The 24,401-nt window shown below is 38.3% G+C and overlaps 2 protein-coding genes across 5 annotated transcripts in view; one reads left to right on the top strand and one right to left on the bottom strand.

Annotated features, from left to right (window-relative positions):
- LOC126962727 (60S ribosomal protein L12-like) overlaps window positions 1–24,401 on the bottom strand; it is a 990,727-nt gene that overhangs the window by 199,167 nt on the left and 767,159 nt on the right. The window lies entirely within an intron of this gene.
- NEBL (nebulette) overlaps window positions 1–24,401 on the top strand; it is a 378,265-nt gene that overhangs the window by 208,857 nt on the left and 145,007 nt on the right. Inside the window, exons 1-3 of one of the 4 annotated variants that reach the window (XM_050804043.1) lie at window positions 454–1,717; window positions 2,748–2,833; window positions 15,099–15,186. The exons of the other annotated variants lie outside the window; for them this stretch is intronic. Coding sequence (XP_050660000.1) covers window positions 15,163–15,186 — 24 coding nt within the window. The 5' untranslated portion in view covers window positions 454–1,717; window positions 2,748–2,833; window positions 15,099–15,162. Of the gene's footprint in view, window positions 1–453; window positions 1,718–2,747; window positions 2,834–15,098; window positions 15,187–24,401 lie in introns of those variants that run through there. 4 annotated transcript variants of the gene reach the window in all.

Below are 24,401 nucleotides of genomic sequence, written 5' to 3'. Positions count from 1 at the left end.
GTTAAACAATTTATTAGGAAATGGGAGGGTGCAAAACACACATTGTTTTTTGCTCTTTAAATGGACATTTTATATTACTAGGGATTTCCTTTGAAGAAAAAGAGTTGAATTTTAAGACTTCATGACATTTGTCCCTTAGTTTTTCTACGCAGTCCCAGCAATCCATCAGTCATGAATACTGAAGATCACTGGCCTTGTTTTTCTTCCTCTTTATACTTTCCTTAAATAAAAAACGTATTTTTGCTTTTAAAAATGCAAATCAATGATCTATTTCCCTGGCAGTTACATTTAACAACAGTTCTTTCTTTGGATTATTTTTGGAAAATGTTTCTTTAAAAAATAATTCTGCCAGAAACAGTTATATCATACATCTTCAACGATCACTGAATTTTATTTCAAAAAGAACTAAACATTTCTACCTAAGACATCCACATGACAGCTAACATAAGGATTGAAGCTGATCAAAGGTAAGCTTTTAAATTTTTATTCAAATTTAGTCAGTATTCATATTTAATTAAAAAAGAACTGATCATTTTACCAACCTTTATCATTAGCAGGAATATACATTTTATTCAATACCAGAGGTCGTTTGCAGATCCATTCTTAATTATGCAAAAACCCCTTATAACACAGGTATGTATTAATCTATATTTATCATATATAGTATGTTATATAGACAGCAGTATAAAAAGCGCCATTTAGATTAAGACTATTATTTTGACAATGCTGGTTTTTAAAAGCATGTGACTTAGACAACATCTTTCTATTTAAAAAGAGCTGTTTGCAATGTCTTGATGTTAGCAGCCATAGCAGTCTTATAAGTAGTTCTCTTAGCCAAGATGAGGCACATTAAATGTTTGGATAGCTGTAAAAAATATAGACTTCATAATATTACTATTAGGGACCAACTCTTGAAGAAGGGAGGCTGTTAAGTGTTCTGAGGTCTGGTGAATTTATTATTCATTTATAAGACTGCAACTTCATGAACTTTTTCCCTTACCTCACTAGGTTTTCCATATTACTCAAGGATCTTTTTCTATAAGAAACTTGGGTTGATCCAAAAAGTAGTACTTTGGCAAGTCCAGTTTTCCATATTACTTTAATCTAAACCCACTGAACAATATTGGCTAAAACCCAAGCAGATATTTTTTGACATTGGCTGGATTGTGTCTGTTATGAGAGGAAACAGGTGAGAAAGTGTCTAGACTGGAAAGACCCCAGAATCTTCCAGCTAGAGATGCTGGGAAATTATAATCCTGAAAATTATAGATCCTGAAAATTATTAGGGGTATGAAATTTGTGAGTCTTGCATTTGAGCACCAAGTTTAATATCGCTTAATGTAGGTAGGTTAACTGAAATTGGCAGTCTTTGCTATGTTTATGTTTCCCTGTGTTCCATTTTCTTATTTGTTTCTAGTTTACTGTATCTCTGAATATTGTGTGGCTCTTTCTTAGCTGCCTTTAATCTCCCCTGTGTAAAGACATAAAGCAGTGAATTTAATGACAACTCCTAGGTGTTTTGGGTAATATGTTATGCATGAATGGGCGTTTTTGATTGCCTATGTCTGTTGTCAATGTTTTGAAATTTTTTCAGCTATTCTCATGTTCGTTTGTTGAGGATTTGAAATCATTTGGATTTGGACCACTCAGTCTGCATATGTTACTGAGGTGTGGGATAAAATACAACCATAAATTTCAAATTGAGTGTGTGAAAGAGGTAAGAATGGGTGAACTTGCCTTCTTTGGGTAGCTATAATGACAACATATTGAACATGGGAGATTTATTAAATACTGCGATTTAAAATTCTTCTGCTATGTTACCCACTTAGTATAGCTGCAGAACAATACAAGAAAAGAGGCAGGATTTCAGAATTGACTAAATGGCTAGGAAGAAAAAGAACTTGGCTTCTAAAATAAAGGAAAATTATTTTTTTCCCTATGAAATTCCAGAAGATGTCTTCATCTCATTGAATGTATTAATATTCAGATGGAGTTTGGTTGCTTATGAAATTGAATGTTAGGCTTGGGAACAGTTTTTATGGGAAGTCAGGAAATCCAGCCAAATCGTTTAATTGAAGATAATGTTTAGAAGTCCAGGTTTTGTTTAAACTGTATCTCTTCAGCAGAATGAAACCTGACAGCCAATGTGTTCAGCGCTGACTTAGGAACTGTGGGCTAGAAAGCCCTGCCCTACAGATTTTCGCAACTGTGTCACTTAATTGCCATCCACCCTCTCCTTGCCCCCAAACTCTAGGGCATAAATTCAGAAATGGCAGAAATATCTTTATACATCACATTTTCTGTATTTACCAATATTTTAGGAAATGTGGTTCTTAAGGGACAGTATACAAATTTGAATTGAGGAATACTGTGCCCATGGGCATTAAAGAAAAAAACACCACCACCCTTTTCTACGGCTACTACAGGGCTAGCTCATGTGAATAACTGCAAAGGCTCTTTCTAATTTCAGATGGTTCCCACCTTCAAGTTTACAAGCAGTGTATTCAGGGTACCTGCAGCAGGATCTCAAAGCAGAACCATCGCCAGACATTCAAGGGACTCAGGCTAGCTTTGAGAAGATTACTGATGTTTCATTCTGGCTGTTTACCCACTAATATCAGCCGCACTTTCAATTAGCTGAGACAGTCTGGGGATAAATTGTGAAATAAAATGGTGAAGTCAAACCCCGAGAGACTTTTACAGACTTTGTGCCATAGATAAAAACTGGATGTTTATATTTATTTCAGGGGGAAGAGAAATATCAAATGAAGGGGAAAGAAAAAAAAAATCCACCAGATGACAAAATCTTGTATTTTAAAGACTGACTGAAATAGTGAGTGTACCATTATTTGATTTGTCAGGATTTCTGCGTGTTCTTGACAAATGGAGAAAATAGTTTTGCATGTCTGTGTGTGTGTGTGTATCTGTGTATGTACCGCTGTGTGTTGACTTCAGTGAGAGTCTCTAAAACCCCATTTTCCTGGATCACTGGTCTATAGACATTAGTGTTTTCACCTGCCCTATATTATTTCCCTTACCTTGTCAGTGTTCATAATTTTGGTTGTCTGTCCGCTTTACCAAATATCCTTTTTTGCTACCACTTTCAATTCTGCATACCCATTCATAAGAAATGCTTGCCTACTTTACAAGAGAAGCTAAGAATGACACTTTAAAAAAAAATACCAAAAAGTAATCTCTCTATAATTTGATCTTGCAATATAATTATTTTTAGCTCTTTTGCTACACTACATAATTTTTTCACTGACTTCTTAGAATGTAAAATAAATTATATGCCCATTAATAAGCTCACACGGATACTGCTGATTTAGTTCCCTGAGATTTTGTGAGTTAGCTTCAACAATATTAGATTATTGGGACTAAACCTTGCCTAATAATTGAATAGTAGTGTCTATGGGCTATTAAAAGATTTGATTCAAAGTTCGGTTGAGTGCAAGGGTGAACATGAGGGTAGGGACAATTATCTAGGGATTTGGTCTCTGTTTGTAATTTAAATAAATCATTTTGACAGAGACTGACTGTAACCATGTTCAGGCTGCTGACAGTGTGAAATTGAGTTGTATGGTGGACAGAAGACAAGCAGTCAAGAGAAATCCCCAAAGGCGAAATTTGTTATGTAATTGGGTCAATTCATGCATGAGCAATGCATGCTAATTGTAAACTGGTGGCAAAATTATCGTGTATGAGGCAATTAGGTCTTGTATGAATCTAAGCAACTGACATTGAAGGAGATTTTTTTTCTTTTTATATTGAGCAACATTTTTTTTAAATATGAGAAAGGTAAAAATTATAAAGTCATTCATTAAAATACATTATTTGTTAATTTTGTTCTTTATACAAGAAGCAGAAGTTTTATAACTAATGAAACATTTATGTAAAAGCTTCTGATTTTGAGTAGTAAAATCTAGTACACTAAATAGTTTGAAAGGAGAATGAATGTTATTTTTATTGTAAGTCATAAGTGGGTTGATTAACAGAGATGATTAGTTGTGAGGTCAGTGGTTTAGATTTAAGCTCTTGTAAGGCTAGTATTTTTACAGAGTGAATCTATATGTTGCTTTAACGGACTAGACTTTATCTGTAGCTCATCTCAACCAATAACTCTGATGAATTCCCAATAAATAGTGGAGTCAGTAGCATTATCTTTAAAAGCAAAGATTAAAAAAAGAGAAAGTGATAGGGCAATAACACATATTTTCTGATAATATCTAACACATGTAGGAATACTTCATTTATTTTGAAACACTTTGACATACCCTGTTTAATTAGATCCTCTGAACAACTGCTCCTCAGGAAAAGTATTTCTATAAGGATTACTTATACTTTCATGTGAAAAATGTACGGAAAATTACCTCTTGGTCCTTTCTTGTTTCCAAATCTGTGGTTTCCCTTACACCTGGTTTTGCTTTATTTTTCCATGTAGAGCAGAACTTCAAAGGCTGATCTCTTCTTTTTAGCCTCAATTTTTCAGCCACAGTCACTTAAAGAAACAAATACATCCCAGACCAGTAATTACTTGTGCATGTCAAGTACAAGAGTTTTGGTTGTAAAATGGCATTGTCTAAAGGGGAGGTTTGAGAGGAGCCCCCGTAATAAAGTAATTAACACATATGACTTTTTTTTTTTTTTTTTTTTTTTTTGAAGCAGAGATGAGGGATTCAGCAAACAATTTGTGAAGACCCTTTTTTCATGAAATCCTTTTTTCCCCTATTCCTTTCTTTTCAGTTTCACTGTTTTCAGGCCATTATCTTGTCTGAGTTACTGCAGTAACTTCCTAATTGGCCTTATCTCCTTCTGCTCCTTTTATTGAATCTAAAACACAATCACCAGATGAGTTGTTCTAAAATATCTCTTTCATCAAGACCCTAATTATGACCCACTAAAATACTTTAAATGGACCTCCAGTTTGAGTAGGATAAAGTCTAATCTCCTAAACCCTTTAATTCTGACTCTAAGGACCCTCCACAATCTGCTCCTAAATGACTGTTTTTCACCTTATCTTTCACTGTTCTTCACCACTGTTCTTCCATTTCTTTTAGGCCTACCTACTTACTTTGTTCTGGACTTTTGCATGAGTCATTCTGCATGTTTAGGACAATTCCACACTATCTGTAAACGACAGCCCAGCCCCCTGATCCCAGACACACACTCAAACTCAGCTACGGTGATGTGTCTCATCTCTGAATTATTGTGAGGCTTTGTGCTATAACACTATCATTTGTACCACTCATTTCACACATCATATTCTCCACTTCGGTTTTAATTGGCATTTTATGTGTCTATATGTCTGACCTCCTTAACTTCCCATAGGTGAAGATCATCTGTGTCTCCTTCCATTTATGTTTTATATCTGCAAGAACGCACCAGATGGTGCGTTATACTTTGCCTTTCTTGTCACCTCCCTAATTTAGGGCACTCCCTACCCCTTGATAGGAGTGTGGGAATAATCTCTTGACTTGGGTTATTCTCCATGTAGTTTCTTGCAAGGTTTTCCTAAAATGCACATCTGATTATGTCACATCCTCTTTTAAAATCTGTTAAGTCTCTCTACTGCCTTTAGGATAAAATGTAAATCTTTTGCTTGGAATGTGAGGCTGTCCCTGGCTTAGTGCTAGCTGAGACCTCCAGCCTGGGAGGCCCTCTTGCAACCTGAACCCATCCATTTCACACTTCCGTCTGCAAGGCCCTTCGTACCTCTCCCCATCCACACTGGCTCAGAGGCTACCATTGAGACAGCCAGATGTGTGGGGGTCCCCGGAAAAACTGCAATCAGCCTGCCCATTAGGGAAGAGCCTCGGGAAGTTTATGCTGTTTGCAGAGGAGGTGGAGTGGTGGTGGGGGAGCCAGGCCCCTCCTCTTCTGTGTGGAACCTGGAATTTGAACTATGAGGCAGGAAGCTCTCTAGCAGGGGACTCTGGCCTTGCAGGGAGTCCCTATTTCCCCCTTTTCTTCCTTTCACCCAGCAAAACCCTGTCTTACTCATAATTCAAATTGTCTGTGAGCCTGAATTTTCATTGCTGTGGGACAAAGGACCCCGTCTTTAGCTGAACTAAGGAAAAGTCCTGCAACACCATCTTTCTCTAGCTACCCTGACAGTCAGCTTCTATAGCTGCATTATGAGTTTTCCTACCCTCAGACTGAACTCTATGAAGAAATGGGCTGTGTCTTTTTTCTTTATAGCCCCAGGGTCTAGCCCACTGCCAAATTTAATAAACAAATGAATCGACCATTTGTGTCAACAAATCTTTTTATTTTTTACTTCGATGAGTTAATCTCCTGGCCTTGTGTGAATTTCATCTTACAGTGAAGATTATTGCTAGGAGTTCTAATCTCTTTCAAAGTCTACCTGTCCATTGCACATCAATTTTCTTCCTGAAAGCTGCCAGATTTTTTTTCTATTGTATCATTTTCTAGCACAAAGTAGTTATCAAATATTTGTTCAGTAAAAGCTGGATTATGTTATGGGATTACTTTCTACATATCCAGGGTGTTTTTTCTTTCTTTTTTTCTTAAGAAGAGTTTACCATCCCATCCACTTTTCAGTCTAGGCAAATAAAATCTTTCCTGGAATATCTGCCGTAGTGGAGCAAGGAATGAGTCTACCCCTTCAACGCAAGATTGCTTATGCCTAGAGTAGAGCTCAGTACAGAGCACATACTCAGTAAATGCATGTGGAATAAATGAATGAGGCCATAATATGTAAAATATTGACTAATTTTGTACATTTCTTTTTCTTGAAACTCCTCGTTGCAAGGATATTTTTAGTTTCTCAAGTTGCTTTCAACTTTATGATTCTTTTCTTCTTGGTGCTGCTTGATAAACACTACCTTTTACTCTCTGCTGCTTAAATATTCAGTGACTTCTATAGTTTTATCAAAGGATTGTAGCAACATTTCCTCAGTAAAGCAGGATAATTTATTTTCACATTACATTAGAAATGCCAGGACTTCCCCTATCTTAAAATACCATAGGAAATTCTTTTTGGTGTCTAATCCAAGAACCTAATAAAAAAAAAAAAATAGGACTTGTCTTAGTCTGCTCAGGCACCATAACAAGATATCGCAGGATGGGCAGCATAAAGCAACAGAAATTTTTCTCACAGTTCTGGAGGCTGGGAAGTTCCAGATCAAGGTATGGTAGGGCTGTTGAGGGCTCTCTTCTTGGCTTGTAGACAGTTGCCTTCTCGCAGCGTCCTCATGTGGCCTTTCGTTGGTGTGTGCACATGGAGACAGAGAGGGAGAGCAAGAGAGATCTCTGTGTCTCCTCCTCTCAGAAGGACACAGACCCAATCGGATCAGGGCTTCCTTGTGACTTCATTTAACCTTAATTACCTCCTTAAAGTCACCCTCTCCAAATACAGTCACATTGGTGGTTAGGGCTTCAACATATGAATGCTGGGGTGGCACGCAATTCAGTCCATACCAGGGCTGAATGAGGAATGATCTGCATATATAACAGGGAAATTTTGAGGTATTTAAGTGACATACACTTTGTGAACATGCTTTGAAATATCCAAAGTGTCACATAATTATAAGCTACTATCATGAACTAATTTCTTGATTTTTCTTTTCTTTTTTTTCTTTTCTTGTTTTTCTTTTGAGACAGGGTCTCAGTCTGTCACCCAGGCTGGAGTGCAGTGACACAATCTTGGCTCACTGCAACCTCCACCTCCCGGGTTCAAGTAATTCTTGTGCCTCAGTGGAAACGGGATTTTGCCATGTTGACCAGGCTGGCCTCAAATTCCTGGCCTCAAGTGACCCGCCTACCTCGTCCTCCCAAAGTGTTGGGATTACAGGCGGGAGCCCCTGTGCCCTGACAGATGAGCTAGTTTCTTTAGTGAAGTTAGATGACACTACCCTCTACCCATTGCCATTCCAGGAAAACTTCTACATTCAGTTTTAAACTTTTCCCTATTTTCAAGCTGAATATTCTTAACTAAAAAAAGAAAACAAAATTCCTCCTATGTCCTATTTCCAGTTCTTTTTTTTTTTTCTTTTTTTGCAGACAGAGTCTCATTCTGTTGCCCAGACTGGAGTGCAGTGGTGCAATTTCAGCTCATGGCAACCTCTGCCTCCTGGGTTCAAGCGATTCTCCTGCTTCAGCCTCCCTAGTAGCTGGGACTCCAGGCGCCTGCCACCACGCCTGGCTAATTTTTGTATTTTTAGTAGAGACGGGGTTTCACCATATTGGCCAGGCTGGTCTCAAACTCCTGACTTCAGGTGATCCACCTCCCTCGGTCTCCCAAAGTTCTGGGATTATAGGCATGAGCCACCGCACCCGGTGGCTTTTAATTTTAAGAATTAAAAGTTCTTAATTGGAGCTTTCAAACTTTTCGTTTCCAGTTTTGAGCCATTAGTCATTGATAGAAACACAGATACTTTAGAGTAGTAGTGAAGTTTTTAAGTTTTCCAGATCTTGGTTGAATTATGTAGTTCAGAATGTAGACTTCACATGTCCTGTGCTAGCAGTTTAGCCTGGGCAGACTTGAATAAAAAGGAGGGCAGAGGGATGAGAATAGAAAAAAAAATTTCCAGAAAGTATAACAAAGACTAGCTTCATGTCTCAGTTTCCAATGCACGATTCAGATTTAGAACTTTGAAAGTATCTAAATTTTCTTCCAGATTTTATTATACCTCTTAGGACATAGCCACAGTGAGGAGAATATCCTGAATGTTAAAGAAAAACCAGAACTCTTATGTATATATTTTTGGAGTCCCAGATGTTACTATCATTAATAATTAGACCATATAATTATAATGTCAATGGAGTTTTAGAGGAAGGTTTAAAACCTGTTTTTTATTAGTTCTTAAGAGTAATAGTTGAGTGTTATTTTAGCTTATTGGAGGGTCATAATTCAAGGGAGACATTGTGTAAGATTTATTTCAAAAATCCATTGGTAATCCAAGCCAAGTATATATAATTAAAGAAAATTTTATGATTTGGAAGTTAGAAACAAGAAAGTCTTTTTTTTTTTTTTTTTTTTTTTTTTTTTTAAAGCACACAACTATGCTCTCTAATTTGCTTTCCATTTTCCTGGAAGGATTATGTCATAAAAACTGCATTTCTTCATTTTTTTCTTTTTGCTCATATTTTCTCCTATAGCTTTCTTTTCATTCACGGTTGTCAGGCCTGCGTTGTAGCCTTCTTCTCTTTTGTACAGAGTCATATGCAATGCTGCTTGCACAAAGATATCCCTAAATTTCTGTCTAAAGGATCTATTGCTTTTGTGAAATGCCTCCAGACTCTATTTGGTTCCAAGGACAAGAAGTAGGAAGTCATGTTTTTTGCTTCTTTATATTTTTGATTGATTTTTCCTTTCGTGGCTATATCAATTGTAACAAAGTCAGCTTTTTTTTTTTTTCCCAATAGAGATAAGGTTTGCCTACATTGCCCAGGTTGGTCTTGAGCTCCTGGGCTCAAGCTATCCTCCCACCTCAGCTTCCTAAAGTGCTGGGATTACAGGTGTGAGCCACCATACCAGGCCACAAAATAATATTTAACTCATTTGAATTAAGCTTTGTACCATTACATCCTTGGAATTATAAAGGTGTTAGCATTTGCCTGTGTTTAGCAAACTAGGAAAAAGAGTATGGATTTAGAAAAAAGAACACAGGCAAAAACCTTAAAAACCATTCTATTGTTCTTAACACTGTCATTTTTGATAGAATCGATTTCCCCTAAACAAAGTGTTTTAAATATTTATTTTTCTTGTGTAATCGTAGTGAGGTCTTTGATGATAAGTGGCATTTCTTGATCATGTTTAAATCCTCCAGAATCTGGGGCTTTGACTATAAAGTATAAGACAGAAGTAGAAATTACCTTCACAGTTACCTGACATGTATACACGTTTGTTCGTGAAACATTGGCTTTGGACATAACATTGCATCAGGCCTTGTGGATTTCAGAAAAAGTGAAAAACCACTTTTCTGGATGTGTTTCATGTTCATCCTAGGATGCATGAGGACCTCGGTTGGATGTAAAAGTGTTTATGAGGGAGAAGAGGCAGAAGGAAGGGAAGAGATGAATATAAGGTTAGGAACACCCAGCATATCCTTGTTAGAGTACAAAGAGAGATCCCATTCCTGAAATACAGGTTGAAGCAGCATTGTTGAAGGAGTATTTATTGTATTTGCAAATGTACATACTTTGGGCATCTATAAATCCAAAATAAACATTTCTAGAAGATACCACGTTTGAGAACTTAATTATTGACTTAACAAACATGTTTTAAAGTGTTTACTATGTGCCAGGCACGTTGCTAGGAGGTAGGATTAATGAGGAATAAAGCATAGGTGACCCCTGAGGCCCTGCAGTTTGTAGTTAGCTTGACAGGCAAGCAGACGATGTTAGAGCAACAAGCTCCATATATGAGATAATACATCTAATGATCTAAATGGGAGAAATGCCAGATAGAGGGAAATGCTGTGTTAATATCAGAAGGATAACAAACTCAGGTTTAGGAAGGAAAGGAATTGAACACAAGTCATACTATTTTATTAGTTGTTAAAAACTTTACTGAATCATTGATTTCAATAGTGATTTATAATCTTTAATAATAGAAGCTATACATTCTATTTTTAAGTTTTGTCTGCTTTTGTATGTCTGTTTTCTTTATTCCCTATTTGCCTATCAGTATTCCAGAAAATACCACAAAAAACTAAGTCAAACCGTCTAAATCGCTTAACAGGCATTTAAATAAAGAAATAAAGGTGTCCTCAACAGAAGAAAACAAAACACAAAAGGAAGTCAAACAAACCACAGTATTCTATATAAAACATCACAAATGTTCAAGTATAGAAGAGTGTTGTTCAGCTTATTAATTTCAAGATGGTTAAAAAAATCAGTATCTTAAACATTTGCATACATTAAAAATTCATAAATATGTTTTTACTATTTTGATTTTCAATGCTTGAGAAGATGAAAGGGTTCGAAAGTGAAACTTTGGCCATGGTTCCTTTGTCTCTTTTCCTGCCTCCAACCTGTATAGTGATACTTTTGGGTTTTTTTTTTTTTTTTTTTTAACTTTAAGTTCTGGGATACATGTGCAGAATGTGGAGGTTTGTTACATAGGTATACATGTGCCATGGTGGTTAGCTGCACCTATCAACCCACCATCTAGGTTTTAAGCCCTGCGTACATTAGGTATTTGCCCTAATGCTCTCCCTCAGCTTTCCCCCTATCCCCCAACAGGCCCCGGTGTGTGACGTTCCCCTCCCTGTGTCCATGTGTTCTCGCTGTTCAGCTCTCACTTATGAATGAGAACATGCAGTGTTTGGTTTTCTGTTCCTGGGTTAGTTTGCTGAGAACGGAAGTTCTGGCCAGGGCAATCAGGGAAGACAAAGAAATAAAGGGTATTCAAATAGGAAGAGAGGAAGTCAAATGGATACTTTTGAATTTAAAATTTTTCATGACAGGGCCCAAGATATTCAGGAAATATTTTACCTTTTAAAAACATACATGCATCTGAAATAGCGGTCTATGCACAGGTGACGTATGTGTTTGCCACGTATGCATAGAGCGCGCATGTGTGTTTGAAGACAGAGCTAGTGAAAGGAAAAGAGAAACATTGGTTTTAGTGCTGTTTGGTTTCCACCTTTGGCGTTCTTGGCCCAGTCTGTGTTAACGACAAACCACTGGGACATCCACTCAGTGCTGTGGGGTCTTTTCCTGCCAAATATTGTTCTCTTGCAAGATTAAATAGCTGAATCAGTGTGGCCCGAATCTTGATCCTGCTGAGAATATTAAGAATCCTGCAGGTTGTAATACAGATTAGCTGGTGAGAGCTCTGTTGGAGAAATAAAGTGAGTTTCTCTAAATGAATTTAACAACTGCTGTGAACCTTTTTGTGTCCTCCAGCATGAGTGTGTGTCTGCTGGCAGTTAACCATTTATTCCCCTCATTTTCTCCAAAACTTGTTCTCGTCCACCTCTGTGCCTTTATTGTAAACACTTCCATAACTATTTCACATTCAGGTTTTGCCAGATAAGGCATTTGATACATTAAATAACTGAGTACTGTGAAGGGTAAGCCATTATTTACTTGATTTACTTAAGGGAGAAAATAATATTTTTTGGTATTTATAGAAAGAAAGGACTAGTGTCATGGGTATAATGAAATAAACCACACCACTGGGTTATTTGGAGTAAACTGATTAGCATATTGGGTTCTGATCCTCGGCTTTATGTTATTGGTTGAAAGGTGTGAAATATTTAGCAAGAGGCAGGACAGATGATTAAAATTATTTACATTGCTTCTAACCTCTATCCCATTATTTCTGCTTCCAGGGTTAGATTAAAACCATTAAAGGCTCTAAATTCTATAAAAAGGATGATGCTTCCCCCTAAATGAAAGAAATTTAAAAATCAACAGGAACAACACTCAACTCTAAAGCTTGTCCAACACATGCCCTTGGGCCACATGCGACCTAGGACAGCTTTGAATGTGGCCCAGCACAAATCCGTCAACTTTCGTAAAACATTATGACATTTATCCATGTACCTTTTGTTAGTGTTAACGTATTTTATGTGTGGCCCAGGATGATTCTTCTTCCAGTGTGGTCCAGGGAATCCTAAAGATTGGACACCCCTGCTCTAAAGCATGAGACATACAGATAACCTGAAAATAATTCGGTGTTTGTTAGGTTGTCTGATTGCAGACTTCTGTATAAGTTTGTTGAATTCTTTTCTCTTTTGGGTGCCTGTTACCTCACTTATGCATGAAACATGTGCTCAGTCTGCTATGAAGCCATCCCTCCATCTGCTTTCTACTCTATTACCCATTTGTCTCCTGACACTGTGTGTGTGTGTGTGTGTGTGTGTGTGTGTGTGTGTATGATTTCTCAGTGAAAATGTCAATGGCTGTGATTTGTAAATAGCAAAGCCTGGCACAATGATAATAAACAATTATGAAGCTCATCAGTGCTGTTTTACTTTTGCAGATTACTCCATCGATTATTACTATGACTGTTACAATTATATCTTTAGAAGTTAAATATTTAGTTAAATTATTTTGTACTTATCATACATACACCAAAAACTGGGAGGTAGGGGGTTGGGGAGGGGAATCTTGTCCTAAGAGAAGGCACAAGAAGAGGGGAGCAGTGTGAGTTTGACACTTTCCGTCCTGTCCTCATATAATAGCCTGTGTTTTGCTGTTCTAGCCAATGAGGATATGAGGATGTCAGACAAGGTAGCATCTCATCTTAAATCTGTGCTGCCGGAATACTTTTAAAGTTACCCTACAACTCCGCTAATGCTGTCTGTGAAACACTCGGGGCTATCACTGAGGCATTCTGACCTCTAGTCTAGGTTGCCTTTCGTTTTCAACATATGACGCTTTGAAACTCAAATCTACAGGCATTGCTGAAGTTCCCAGCCATTCAGAAATAGACTTTCAAGACTTTCAAGAACTCCTATGTATTAAACTGTAAATCCTTCAGATATCGTCAGCATCATCCTGTTCTCAGGATGCACCCTGTACTCCTGGTTATTTTTTAGGGGACCTTTGAATGTCTCACTACCAAATGCTTTGGAATCAGTCAGCTTCTGGGGATCTTGGGGTGGTGAGCTTTCTGGCACTTGTATGGGTTCCACAAAAGTAGCTATTAACAATTCAAAAAAACCCATCAGTTCAGGAGGCAAAAAAATAAATGTTATCCTTTGTTAAATGCTGCCAGGATTTCCACATCTAGGATCCCTGATTCCAGCCTCCTAATATTAAGACTATACCCCGTTTTTAAATTGTGAACTATATTACATATACAAAACAGTTGATAGAAACATATGTTCAGTTTAAAGAATAATAAAATGGGACTGGGCGCGGTGTTTGAGACCAGCCTGGCCAACAGCTTGGTGAAACCTCGTCTCTACCAAACATACAAATATTAGCCAGATGTGGTGGCGTGCACCTGTCATCCCAGCTACTTGGGAAGCTGAGGTGGGAGAATTGCTTGAACTCAGGAGGCAGAGGTTGCAGTGAGCTGAGATCACACTACTGTACTTCACCATGGGTGACAGAGTGAGATCCTGTCTCAAAACAAACAAACAAACAAAAAACAAAAATAATAAAATGGGTAGTCATGTAGCTACTCCTGGCTCAAGAATTGGAATATTTGAAAAACCTCTGAAGTCCTTTGTGTGTTCCTTGACTCAACTTCATCCTGCTAACTACCAGCAACACGAGGGCCACAGCTTCTTGAAAACACAGATTTTCATAGTGAGCTTCTGAAAAGATTATTTGAAAATCCAGTTTCCATGTGCAGAAACAACATATAGACTTTGGAGGAAACATGATTGGCTCCTTGCTCATACAGCCTATAAGGGCTGCCTCTCACCTTCCTTGTCCTCATTTAGCTGTTCAGGGCTCAAGCAGGGGCCTGTCAATCATCTCTTCATCCCTGTTCATATGTAGGTGACACCCACATCCCCAAATAGAGGGAAGAGATGAGAACGAACATTCGTGAAGGGCTCTTGTGTGTCCGGCCATCTTTCATGTTTGTTATTTCACTTATTTTTTTAGCAACAATCCCTAGAAATACTTGTCATTATTCTCATTTCACTGATGAGGAAACTGGCTCTCAGAGAGGATAAATGAATTATTTAATTGCACACAATCAGTAAAGAACAGAGCTGGGATTGGAGTCCAAGTTCGTTGGTTTGGTTTTCTTTTTTCTGACTTCGAAGTCCAGCACTTGAATCCTCTACCCCAGGATTTTGGGAGCATTGATTATATGTTATATCTGGAGCCCTTGTGCTATAGAGCAAATGTCAAAAAATTTTGGTTTCTTTTTGTCGGTATGAAGCTAGTGTGTTCTTAAATGACATTTTGGGGTCTGTGTAGCGAGTATTAGGACCAAATTTTGAAGTTCCAAATTTCTTACCACTGGGAACCAGTCTTTCTTCTCATCCCCAAGTAGAATCTCTCATTCAGATGTTCCTTTATGTGCTGGGATATAAGAAGGCTTTGCATTTTTCCAGACAATTTACACGTGGTTTATTCATGTGATGCATGATGTTATTAAGGGTTGATGCCTTTTCTCCTTCAGAATATGCTAACTTTACTTGTTCCTCCATTCCCTGAAGGTACCTTTTCTGTGCTTGGCACTATATTAGGAGCTGAGGATACAAGATCTAAGCACAACTATCAATGCAGAACACAGAACATGGCCTGGTAAGTGTGTTAAGAGCGAGAATTTGTGGAGTACAGAGCAAGGCACCTAACCCTAGCTGGGGTTTGGTGATGGTCCCAGATGGCTTACAGAAGAAAGTGTCCTGAGATGAGTTTTTAAGAATGAATAAGGATAGACACAAGTGAGGAGTTGGCGCTGGTGAATGGTGGGTGGCAAAAAACTTCACATTAAGGAAACTGCATGTACAGGAATGAAGAATGAGACTGCGTGGTGTTCAATGAGCTGCAAATACTAATTTTATCCTGAAAGTTTTGAAGAGTAACTCAAAAGTATTTTTTAGTAAGGAAATGACCCTACATTTTAGGGTAATTGTTTGTTTAAATATTGAGAGTGCTTCATCTAGTCCTGTGGTCAACTTGGCCCTTACGTGGATTGGATTTTACTCTAATTTTCACTAGGGGATCTTGTGGCCTTTTATGTCTGACTGTTTAGCCAGGGATGATTATGGCACTAGGATTTGTAGGTGTCTGCTTTTGGAGAACAAAAGGGAAATAATTATGATTTCTTGTATCTCTGTATGTTGAAGCAATGCCAATTAAAAAAGTAACTTAGGCAGTTTTATTGCATTGATTTAGAATTGAATGACAATGTTGAGCAAAGGTGTCTGTGTGGCATGTAAATTGGGCAATGGTGTGCTCACGCTCCAACTGCGATACAAGCCTGGGATAGGTAGTCTCAGACATGCTCTCAGGTTGGCAGGTGTGAGAGAGTGCAAACCCATATAAATATGTATGCCTTTAGCCTTGCATGCTGCGTTAGTTCTCATACAAATATAGACAGAAACGCTACGTTAGTTCTCACACAAACATGAAAAATCTCAGTTAACCTAAAATGTCTGCATTGTGGGGTGTTCTGGTAAACCAATTATTATGTTTAATTTTATTTATTTATATAATTTATTTTATTTTATTATGAGACAGAGTCTTGCTCTTGTCGCCCAGGCTGGAGTGCAGTCATGCGATCTCGGCTCACTCTACCCTCTGCCTCCCAGGTTCAAGTGATTCTCCTGCCTCAGCCTTCCAAGTAGCTGGGATTACAGGCATCCATCACCATGCCTGGCTAATTTTTGTGCTTATAGTAGAGATGGGGTTTCACCGTGTTGGCAAGGCTGGTCTTGAACTCCAGACCTCAGGTGATCTGCCTGCCTTGGCCTCCCAAAGTGCTGGGATTACAGGCAGTGAGCTACCGTGCCTGGCCTATATTTAACTATATTTAAATACAAGTTAAGCCTTAACTTTTGTTGTTTTTATTGACTGTGTTTCTGAAAGTTAGATGGTGAACCATAAGGTAACTAACTTTGACTCCAAAACTTAACCACCTCTTGTTCATTAAACAGACCAGAGACTAGACCGTAGACATTGATTGACTAGCACAGGTCATTTTAGTGGATACGGATGATCCAAGAGATGGCCCTGGGTCCCTGTTGTCCTTAGGACACTGTCTGGAATTATCATTTTTTTGGCAGCCTGTGAGGATGCTTGTTTGAGATGATTTACCTTTGACTCTTAAAGTCAGAATACAGAGAAGTAAGATCCTAGTAACCAAATAGTTTTGGACAACTTAGTTTTTTGTGTGTAAGGAATTGAGGACTTGATCCTAGTTAAAAGCAAAGGAAGTTAGCTTTGCATTGTAGCAGGACATGTGGGTAAGAAACAAGAAACAACTTCCTGTGGTATATGGATTATGTGATAAATTCATAAGACTCTTTCAACTTTTGAAGTGACCTCTTTCAGCTGAACATTGTATCTCAATCACTATGCCTCTTTTCTCCTACATCTCTAATGGGAATGATAGTATCTAATGCTTATTTTAAGTTGGGAGGATCAATGAACACATGATGGAAAAACCCTTTGCATGACTCAGAAGAAAGGTGCTGTTAAATAAAAATGTGAAGTCGAGCTTTCTCAACGGAGATGGGTACACCAAGGGATGATTGGCTTTCCTTTCGGACCTTTAAGAATTTTATTAACATGTAATTGAGAGACATGGGAAAAACAGTTTAGCCTGGTTTAGGAGAGTTGGAGAAATCCTTGTGCCCTCATGTGGGGCAGGAGAAAGCTGAGCGTATGTTATTGGGCTGCACTTGGCAGGTGCAATTTTAAATCCTTCCAGATCACACATCGAAAACAAAGTGGTGGTAATTATTCCTAAGGATCCCAAAATGTTTTGCTTTGGAATGGGGATTAATACCAGGCAAAAAAGCGGGATGTTTGATGAAAGGCCCCATTTCCTTCTTATGCTTTTGTTCTTTTAAAGAGTATGTGATATGAGCTAACGTTTATGATGCTGAAAAAGAATCAACCCAAGCTTATTCCTAAGGTGGGAGATGTTCAAAGCTATTGAACGGTGTTGGATTACAAGGTCATTTGGAAGGTCAGAAAAGGCAATAATTAGAACAGGCAGAAATTAAACTATAATGAACGGTAATCCTAAAGAAAATTAAAACACAGAAAACACTGCATTATTTATTTAGATTCAGTGGGAAGTTGCCAAGAAAGAGACAGCTGGCTTTCTGCTTTTTGGAATGTTTGTACACTAGAGAAGGAGCTGTCCCTTGGATTTAAGGTCTCGCTAAATTCTTGCTCTAAGGCCAGACCTAATTGTAAAAGGAAGTGGGGAGCAGACGTAGTTAACTACGTGATTCAGGACAGAAAAGACATGGGCCAGAGGGACAAGTAGACTGAATTTGGATTCTGCTTAGACAGATTTCATAATCATTATCCACCATTTTTTAGGTTCTATTTGCAACAGCCTGTTGAGCATAAACAACTGATTTTAGAGGCAGACAAGACCTGAGTTCTAATGCCTACATCTTTTTTTATTGCCCCTTTAACCATAGGAAATAGAGTAATAAAGTGGTTCTGTTTCATTCACTTTATTATGTCTAAGTTTCCACATCTGTAAAATGGAAATGAAAATACTTGCAGAGTTTTTATGAGAATTAAATATTAGCTCTTACAATATGAGTGAAAGATTTGTCCTTGTGCTTAGTAATTGATAGTTTTGTTATTATTATGCAATAAACTGAAAACGGAGGAAAGATTTGGGCATGGAAATGCTTTAATTGGTCACGTCATTTTGAATTTATAGAAATAGCAGCAGTATATCCAGTCTTGAAATTTATTGCCATTTGCAACAGTTTATTTTATTTTTATTTGGATTTTTTAGAAGCCTCATTATTTTGATTACCATTCCTTACAGTTTTAGGTATAATATCTTTATGAAATAATGCTGCAATTTTTTTCTGGAAGCTGATGTCCATTATGGAACTTTCATTGATAAGAGTGGAAGTTGGTCCTATAATGATTCTCATGTAGGTGAAAAAAATTCTTCTTAGGTTTTTAGTTCACAAATGAGTTATTTTGCAATTTAAACTCAGGACCCTACGATTTTTAGATAATTTCCTAATGCTTCTTTGCATCCTTACAAGCATCATGATAAGCGTCAAGATTATTTAAGATGGGATGGAGAAAACCCTATATTTCTTCTGAAATTCTGCATTTTAATTTAAAGAGGTAACAATGTTTTAATTCTGCTTCCATTTCATTAAAAGGCACAGATTCCAGATTCAGTCTCTGATGGCACAGTATCCTTACAAAGGAGGAGGTATCTCAAAGTCCGTGTGATTTCCAGGTGATACAGATATTTTAAGGCTCACTACTGAGGGGAGCGTGTTTTTGGGGGTGTTCTCAGTTCTGTTGTCTGCATTCTTCCATGCAGTGCTTAGTGAATTCGATGAAGAGATGCTGATAATCATCTGCTGCCTTAGCTGATATTAGTATCACTTGTAGGCTCACAGTTGCCGTTTGTCATGTTTAGCACAGTCTTGAGAAGATTCAAAAGTTCTGTTACTTTTAATCCAGAAATGAACCTATTTCGTGATCTTTGTTATGGATACCCATGTTGTGTATTACACAAAATCTACATCTGAGAGGAGATAGTGGATGCTTCCTCGGGGTGACTTTTATAATACTTACCACATTGTGTCGAAGGACTGATTGCATTTCCTCTCTTTCCAGCCAGCTAGACTGTGGTTCTTTGAGCTCAGGGAATGTGGCCAGTCATATTTTTAACCCCAGCACCAGACATGGTACCTGGCATGTATTGGCCTTCAGTAAGTGCTTTAATGAATAAATAAAATTGTGTGACACTTTGCTTCACTATTGCACAGCATGACAGTTTATTTCCAGATTCATTTCCAATCACAACTCTTGACCTATCTTGGTGCACTCCTAGATCTCTCTTCCCATTTTGTTCCTGATAGAAATGTTGCTATATCTTAAAGATTTGTCTGTTAATGAAATAGTAGGTGCATTTTTATGCTGTGGTTGCACCTTGTATGAGTCAGGAAGTTAATTGCTGAAATAAACAACCTTCAGATCTGAGTACAATAGAGTTTTATTGTACTCTCACATTATAGACCAACACAGCTTGGTAGCACAGAGGGGGCTTAAAAGGACTCTGTTCCATGTGGTCATTCAGGGATCCAGGCTGCTTCTGTCTAGCACCTCTGGTATCTAGTGGGGCCATGGCATTCTCTACTGGATGAGCTGCATCTGGCGTGCAGTCAGGCAAAGAGCGGGCCCATCGTGGATAGCAAGGGTTTCACGTTCAGTCTGGAAGTCATGCATGTCACGTCCATCCATATTCCACAGGCTAGAATTCAGTTTTGCAGACTCACTTCACTGTGGAAGGCTCAAAATGTGGAGTGGTGTGCCAAGGAGAATGACTAACAAGTGTGCGTTAGTGCACAATAGTAAGTCCCTGCTGTACACTCTTTGATCAAAAAGTATATACTTTGAGACTAGGCAGAAATAGTCCCAAACACTTTATATATCCCTTCAGCTCCTGAGATGCTTGTCATATTCTCATGAGAGCTGAATTTGAGTTTCAAGGAGACCTATGAACTCTCTATAGTAGAAGAAATACTTTGGGTTCAGAACCCATCTTCTTTCCCCTTTGTTTTGACCATAGACCTGTCTCTGAAGTCTTGCTCAGTCACAGATGAGACTAAAGTCCAGTCTGAAGCAGGGAGCGAGAACTTGCAATCATTTCATAAATCAGGCACAAAAAATTTAAGTGTAAAATGGGGCCTTGTTGTTGTTGTTGTTGTTGTTTAATGTTAATGAAAACATATTTTAAAATCAACCTGTACTTTTACAAAAAATACAAAAGTAAAGATAGTGAAGCTGTTAGTGTACCCAGCTGGCCATATGCTGAACTGAGAAACTCTGAATAGTTGGTGACAAGGAAATGGCTTCTTAAACACTCATCTCCCCAAGATAAGTACTATCCCCACTTGAGAACCAGAACTGAGTGGAGCATACCTGCCAATGTCATTTGTGTTGTATCTGAATTCACCAAACAGTGAGGCTTTATTGTATTTTCTTATGTAACTTTCTTTTTTTTTTTTTTGAGATGGAGTCTTCCTCTGTCACCCACTCTGGATGCAGTGCAATGGCGTGATCTTGGCTCACTGCAACCTCTGCCTCCCAGGTTCAAGTGATTCTTCTGCCTCAGCCTCCCGAGTAGCTGGGATTATAGGCATGTGCCACCACATCCGGCTAATTTTTGTATTTTTAGTAGAAATGGGGTTTAGCCATGTTGGCCAGGCTGGTCTTGAACTCCTTGCCTCAGGTGACCCACCCACCTTGTCCTCCCAAAGTGCTGGGATTATAGGTATGAGCCACCACGCCCAGCCTTCTTCTGTAACTTTTTAAGGTTTATATTTACCTGGCACTCCTGAGAGTGAGTCAGTCATATAGTCTAGTAGTGTACAGGTAAGTTTTGAGGCTATTTTGTGAAAATTACTTTGGAATCATCTTTGCTGTGAAAAAACTAGTTCTTGAGGCCATCTGATGGCTTAAAAAATGGACACTTTCTTTCAGGGTCACAGGTGACAATTTATAAATTTACTATAAAAAGGGGCTTAATTGGTTTTTGGGTCAGGAGGGACTGGTGCAAATGGTGAACCATAAATACTCTAAAGGCTTCAAATCATTTCTGGGGATCCCCAGTTCATGCCCACAGAATGGCAAACACATCGAGAGAATCTAGGTTCTTCTACTGGATTGTACCTTTTTTTTGGTCATGCAAACTTGTGCGTGTATTTTTTGAAGTGTTAATGCATTTAGTATCTAATGTACCTAATTTATGCAATTGGATATTTCATAAATGGGTTTTCTGCATGCAAGCATTTGTACACATTAATATTTATGCAAGTATTCAAATCAATGCAAGGGCATCTGTCTGAATCTGTGATGAAAATATGCATATGCATGAACATTTGTACCAGGGGATAAGTCCCCAAAGTTAGGGATTGCTGAGGTTACAGTTTTCAACTTTTGTCCTTTTGGCAAAATTTTCTTGACTAGGAAAGGCATATGAAGAAATAGCACAACCATTAACATTGACAAATAAAATGGTTTTATGTAAATATACTTAATAGCAAGTCTATTGAAATTCCTTTAATCAGTGATATGATTTTTAGAAAATGCTATTTTAGAATGTGTAACAGTTTTCAGCAAGAACACTTATTCTTTTTCTAAATTTAAAAAAAAAATTTTACTTTAAGTTCTGAGATACATGTGCAGAATGTGCAGGTTTGTTACATAGGTATACATGTGCCATGGTGGTTTGCTGTGCCTATCAACCCATCATCTAGGTTTTAAGCCCTACATGCCTTAGGTGTTTGTCCTAATGCTCTCCCTCCCCTTTCCCCCCTACCCCCCATCAGGCCCCAGTGTGTGATGCTCCCCTCCTTGTGTCCATGTGTTCTCATTGTTTAACTCCCACTTGTGAGTGAGACTATGCGGTGTTTGGTTTTCTGTTCCTGTGTTAGTTTGCTGAGAATGATGGCTTCCAGCTTCATCCATGTCCCTGCAAAGGATATGAACATATTCTTTTTTAAGGGTGCATAGTATTCCATGGTGTATATGAAGGGCACTTATTCTTATATATGAGTACAGGAGACAGGTACGATATGGTGGTTTGGACTAAGCTGGTGGCCATTGGAATGGAGAAAAGAAGATGAATTTAAGTTTTGCTTTGGAGATAGATCCAATAAAACATGCTGAAGAATGCAATGTTTGTAATGAGGGAGTAGAGGAAACAAGAACGTCTCCTAGAATATTGTTTTTTGTAAATGGATGAGTGGTGTGGCCAGTTAGCTTAGGTGAGGAAGACCAGGGAAGGAATACGTGAAATAATATGCTGTTAGTAATAAAATAATTTGTGTAAGAAATGTTTGATTTCTTTATTATTTCTTTACTTACTTTGGCTTGAATTTGACCTATAGAAATAAATAGGCTTGGTTAGTGTGGGACTTTCTTTACCTCCTTCCAGTTGCACATAAGAACGTAAAGGATGATAGACTATGGGGCTGGGGAGGGGAGGAAGGGTTTTGATTTCAAGTTCTTGGTGGTCACTGTTGAGACCCTCATCCATGTCATGTCAGGTGGCTGTAACTTCTGCGCCCTGCGTGGGCTGGAGACTCTTTCCCAGGTTGGAAACTCTAGTGTCTGGGATTAACTGCTCTAGGCAGGCCGAGGAGCCTCTCCCAGGAGGCCTGGACTTTTTCCAGGCCACAGTCATGGCACAAAAGGGCTGGCAGTCCTCATTCCTTGATGATCTACTGACTCTCATCCCGTATCTTTGTTAGTTTAGAGGAACGTTTCTCTTTGATCTCTTATATTTTTCAATTCTGATTTGTCTATTTATTAGTTTCAAATGGCAAAGTGTTTCTCTTAATTTATAAACTTATTTATATACTGGTAAAGTTCCAGTCTTCTATGTTAACAGTTCATGGCAGGCCAAGAATAAACAGAGTTGATTCTGAAACATCAGTTTTGCAGTTTAAAGATGTGTTAAATATTTTTTTTTTAAAAAAAACTCATTGCAGAAGAATTTAACATCTACCAGCTGTTTAGAAGGATTGAGAATTATGGTGTGTCTTTGTCATACTTCGATAACATCTTCCCAATGAAATTTTGGTTAGTTTATTTTGAGCTGAAATGCCAGAGAGTTTATTATTTTTGTTATGGGAAAGGAAATGTTGAGAAAATTATGAATGACTGAGGTGTGAATCTGAAGGGACTGACTTGCTCGGAGTTGTAATGTCTTTTCTGAAAGCCCAAACAGTACTGATTTTCCATGATTGACTGGGATAAAGGTACAGGCGTTTGTTTCTATGTTTTGTATGTTTAGGGTAAGGCTGTGACTGTCCATGCAACAGACGTCAATTGGTTAGATGTTCCAGATTGCAAATGGACATACGGTATTGCCTGCTTTGAATGTTTTCCGGTTAGCATCATTCTAGGCAAACCTAATGGTGTGGGATTTGGGTCCTGGATCTCCATGCTCCTGTGTATTAGGAGAGGCTTAGAATCATTTGTAAGGAAGATTTTGTCTCTCCTGTTGGCATTTATGTGGTTCATGTCTAAGCAGAAGCCATCTATTTAGGCTCAAGGCAGAAGGGGTAGCAAGTGGGAAAGTTCTGCAGTAAAAAGGCGCATGGAGCATGGTGTGTCACAAGTATGGAGAGAAGGCTGGACTGAGCAAAAGGGGAAGTGGTGTAGGATTTAGTAGGAGAGACTAGGCAGGGCCATGGTAGAGCTGGGATTTTACTGTTACTGTCGTGAAAGTTTTGAATGCAATTTAATTTGCATTTTCAAAAAGACTACTTTGGCTGATGTCTGGGAAAAATGGGTTTTATGGTACAAGAATGTACACAGAGAATGAGTACAGGAGACACGTGAGATGTGGTTTGGACTAAGCTGGTGGCCATAGAAATGGAGAAAAGACGATGAATTTAAGTTTTGCTTTGTAGATACATCCAATAAAACATGTTGAAAAATGAAATGTTTGTAATGAGGGAGTAGGGAAAACAAGAACGTCTCCTAGAATTTTGTTTCTAGTAAATGAGTGAGTGGAATGGCCAGTTAGCTTCGATGAGGAAGACTAGGGAAGGGATAAATGAAAGGTAGACCCACTTTGGTTGGATGTGTACATCTCTATGGAGATGGCCATTAAGCTGTTCTCTCTATTAGTGTGAAACTCAGGAGAGAAGGCAGAGAAGAGGCATAAATGTGAGAGTCATCAGTACCTAGATGGCATTTACAACCCTGGAATGAGATGAGATCACCCAGCAAGAAAGTGTAGATAGAAAGGAGAAGTGGCCCAGTAACAATCCTGAAGC

Source organism: Macaca thibetana, chromosome 9 (genome assembly GCF_024542745.1).
Source record: "Macaca thibetana thibetana isolate TM-01 chromosome 9, ASM2454274v1, whole genome shotgun sequence".
Lineage (NCBI taxonomy): Eukaryota > Metazoa > Chordata > Mammalia > Primates > Cercopithecidae > Macaca > Macaca thibetana.
This window is presented reverse-complemented; position numbering and strand designations above follow the sequence as displayed.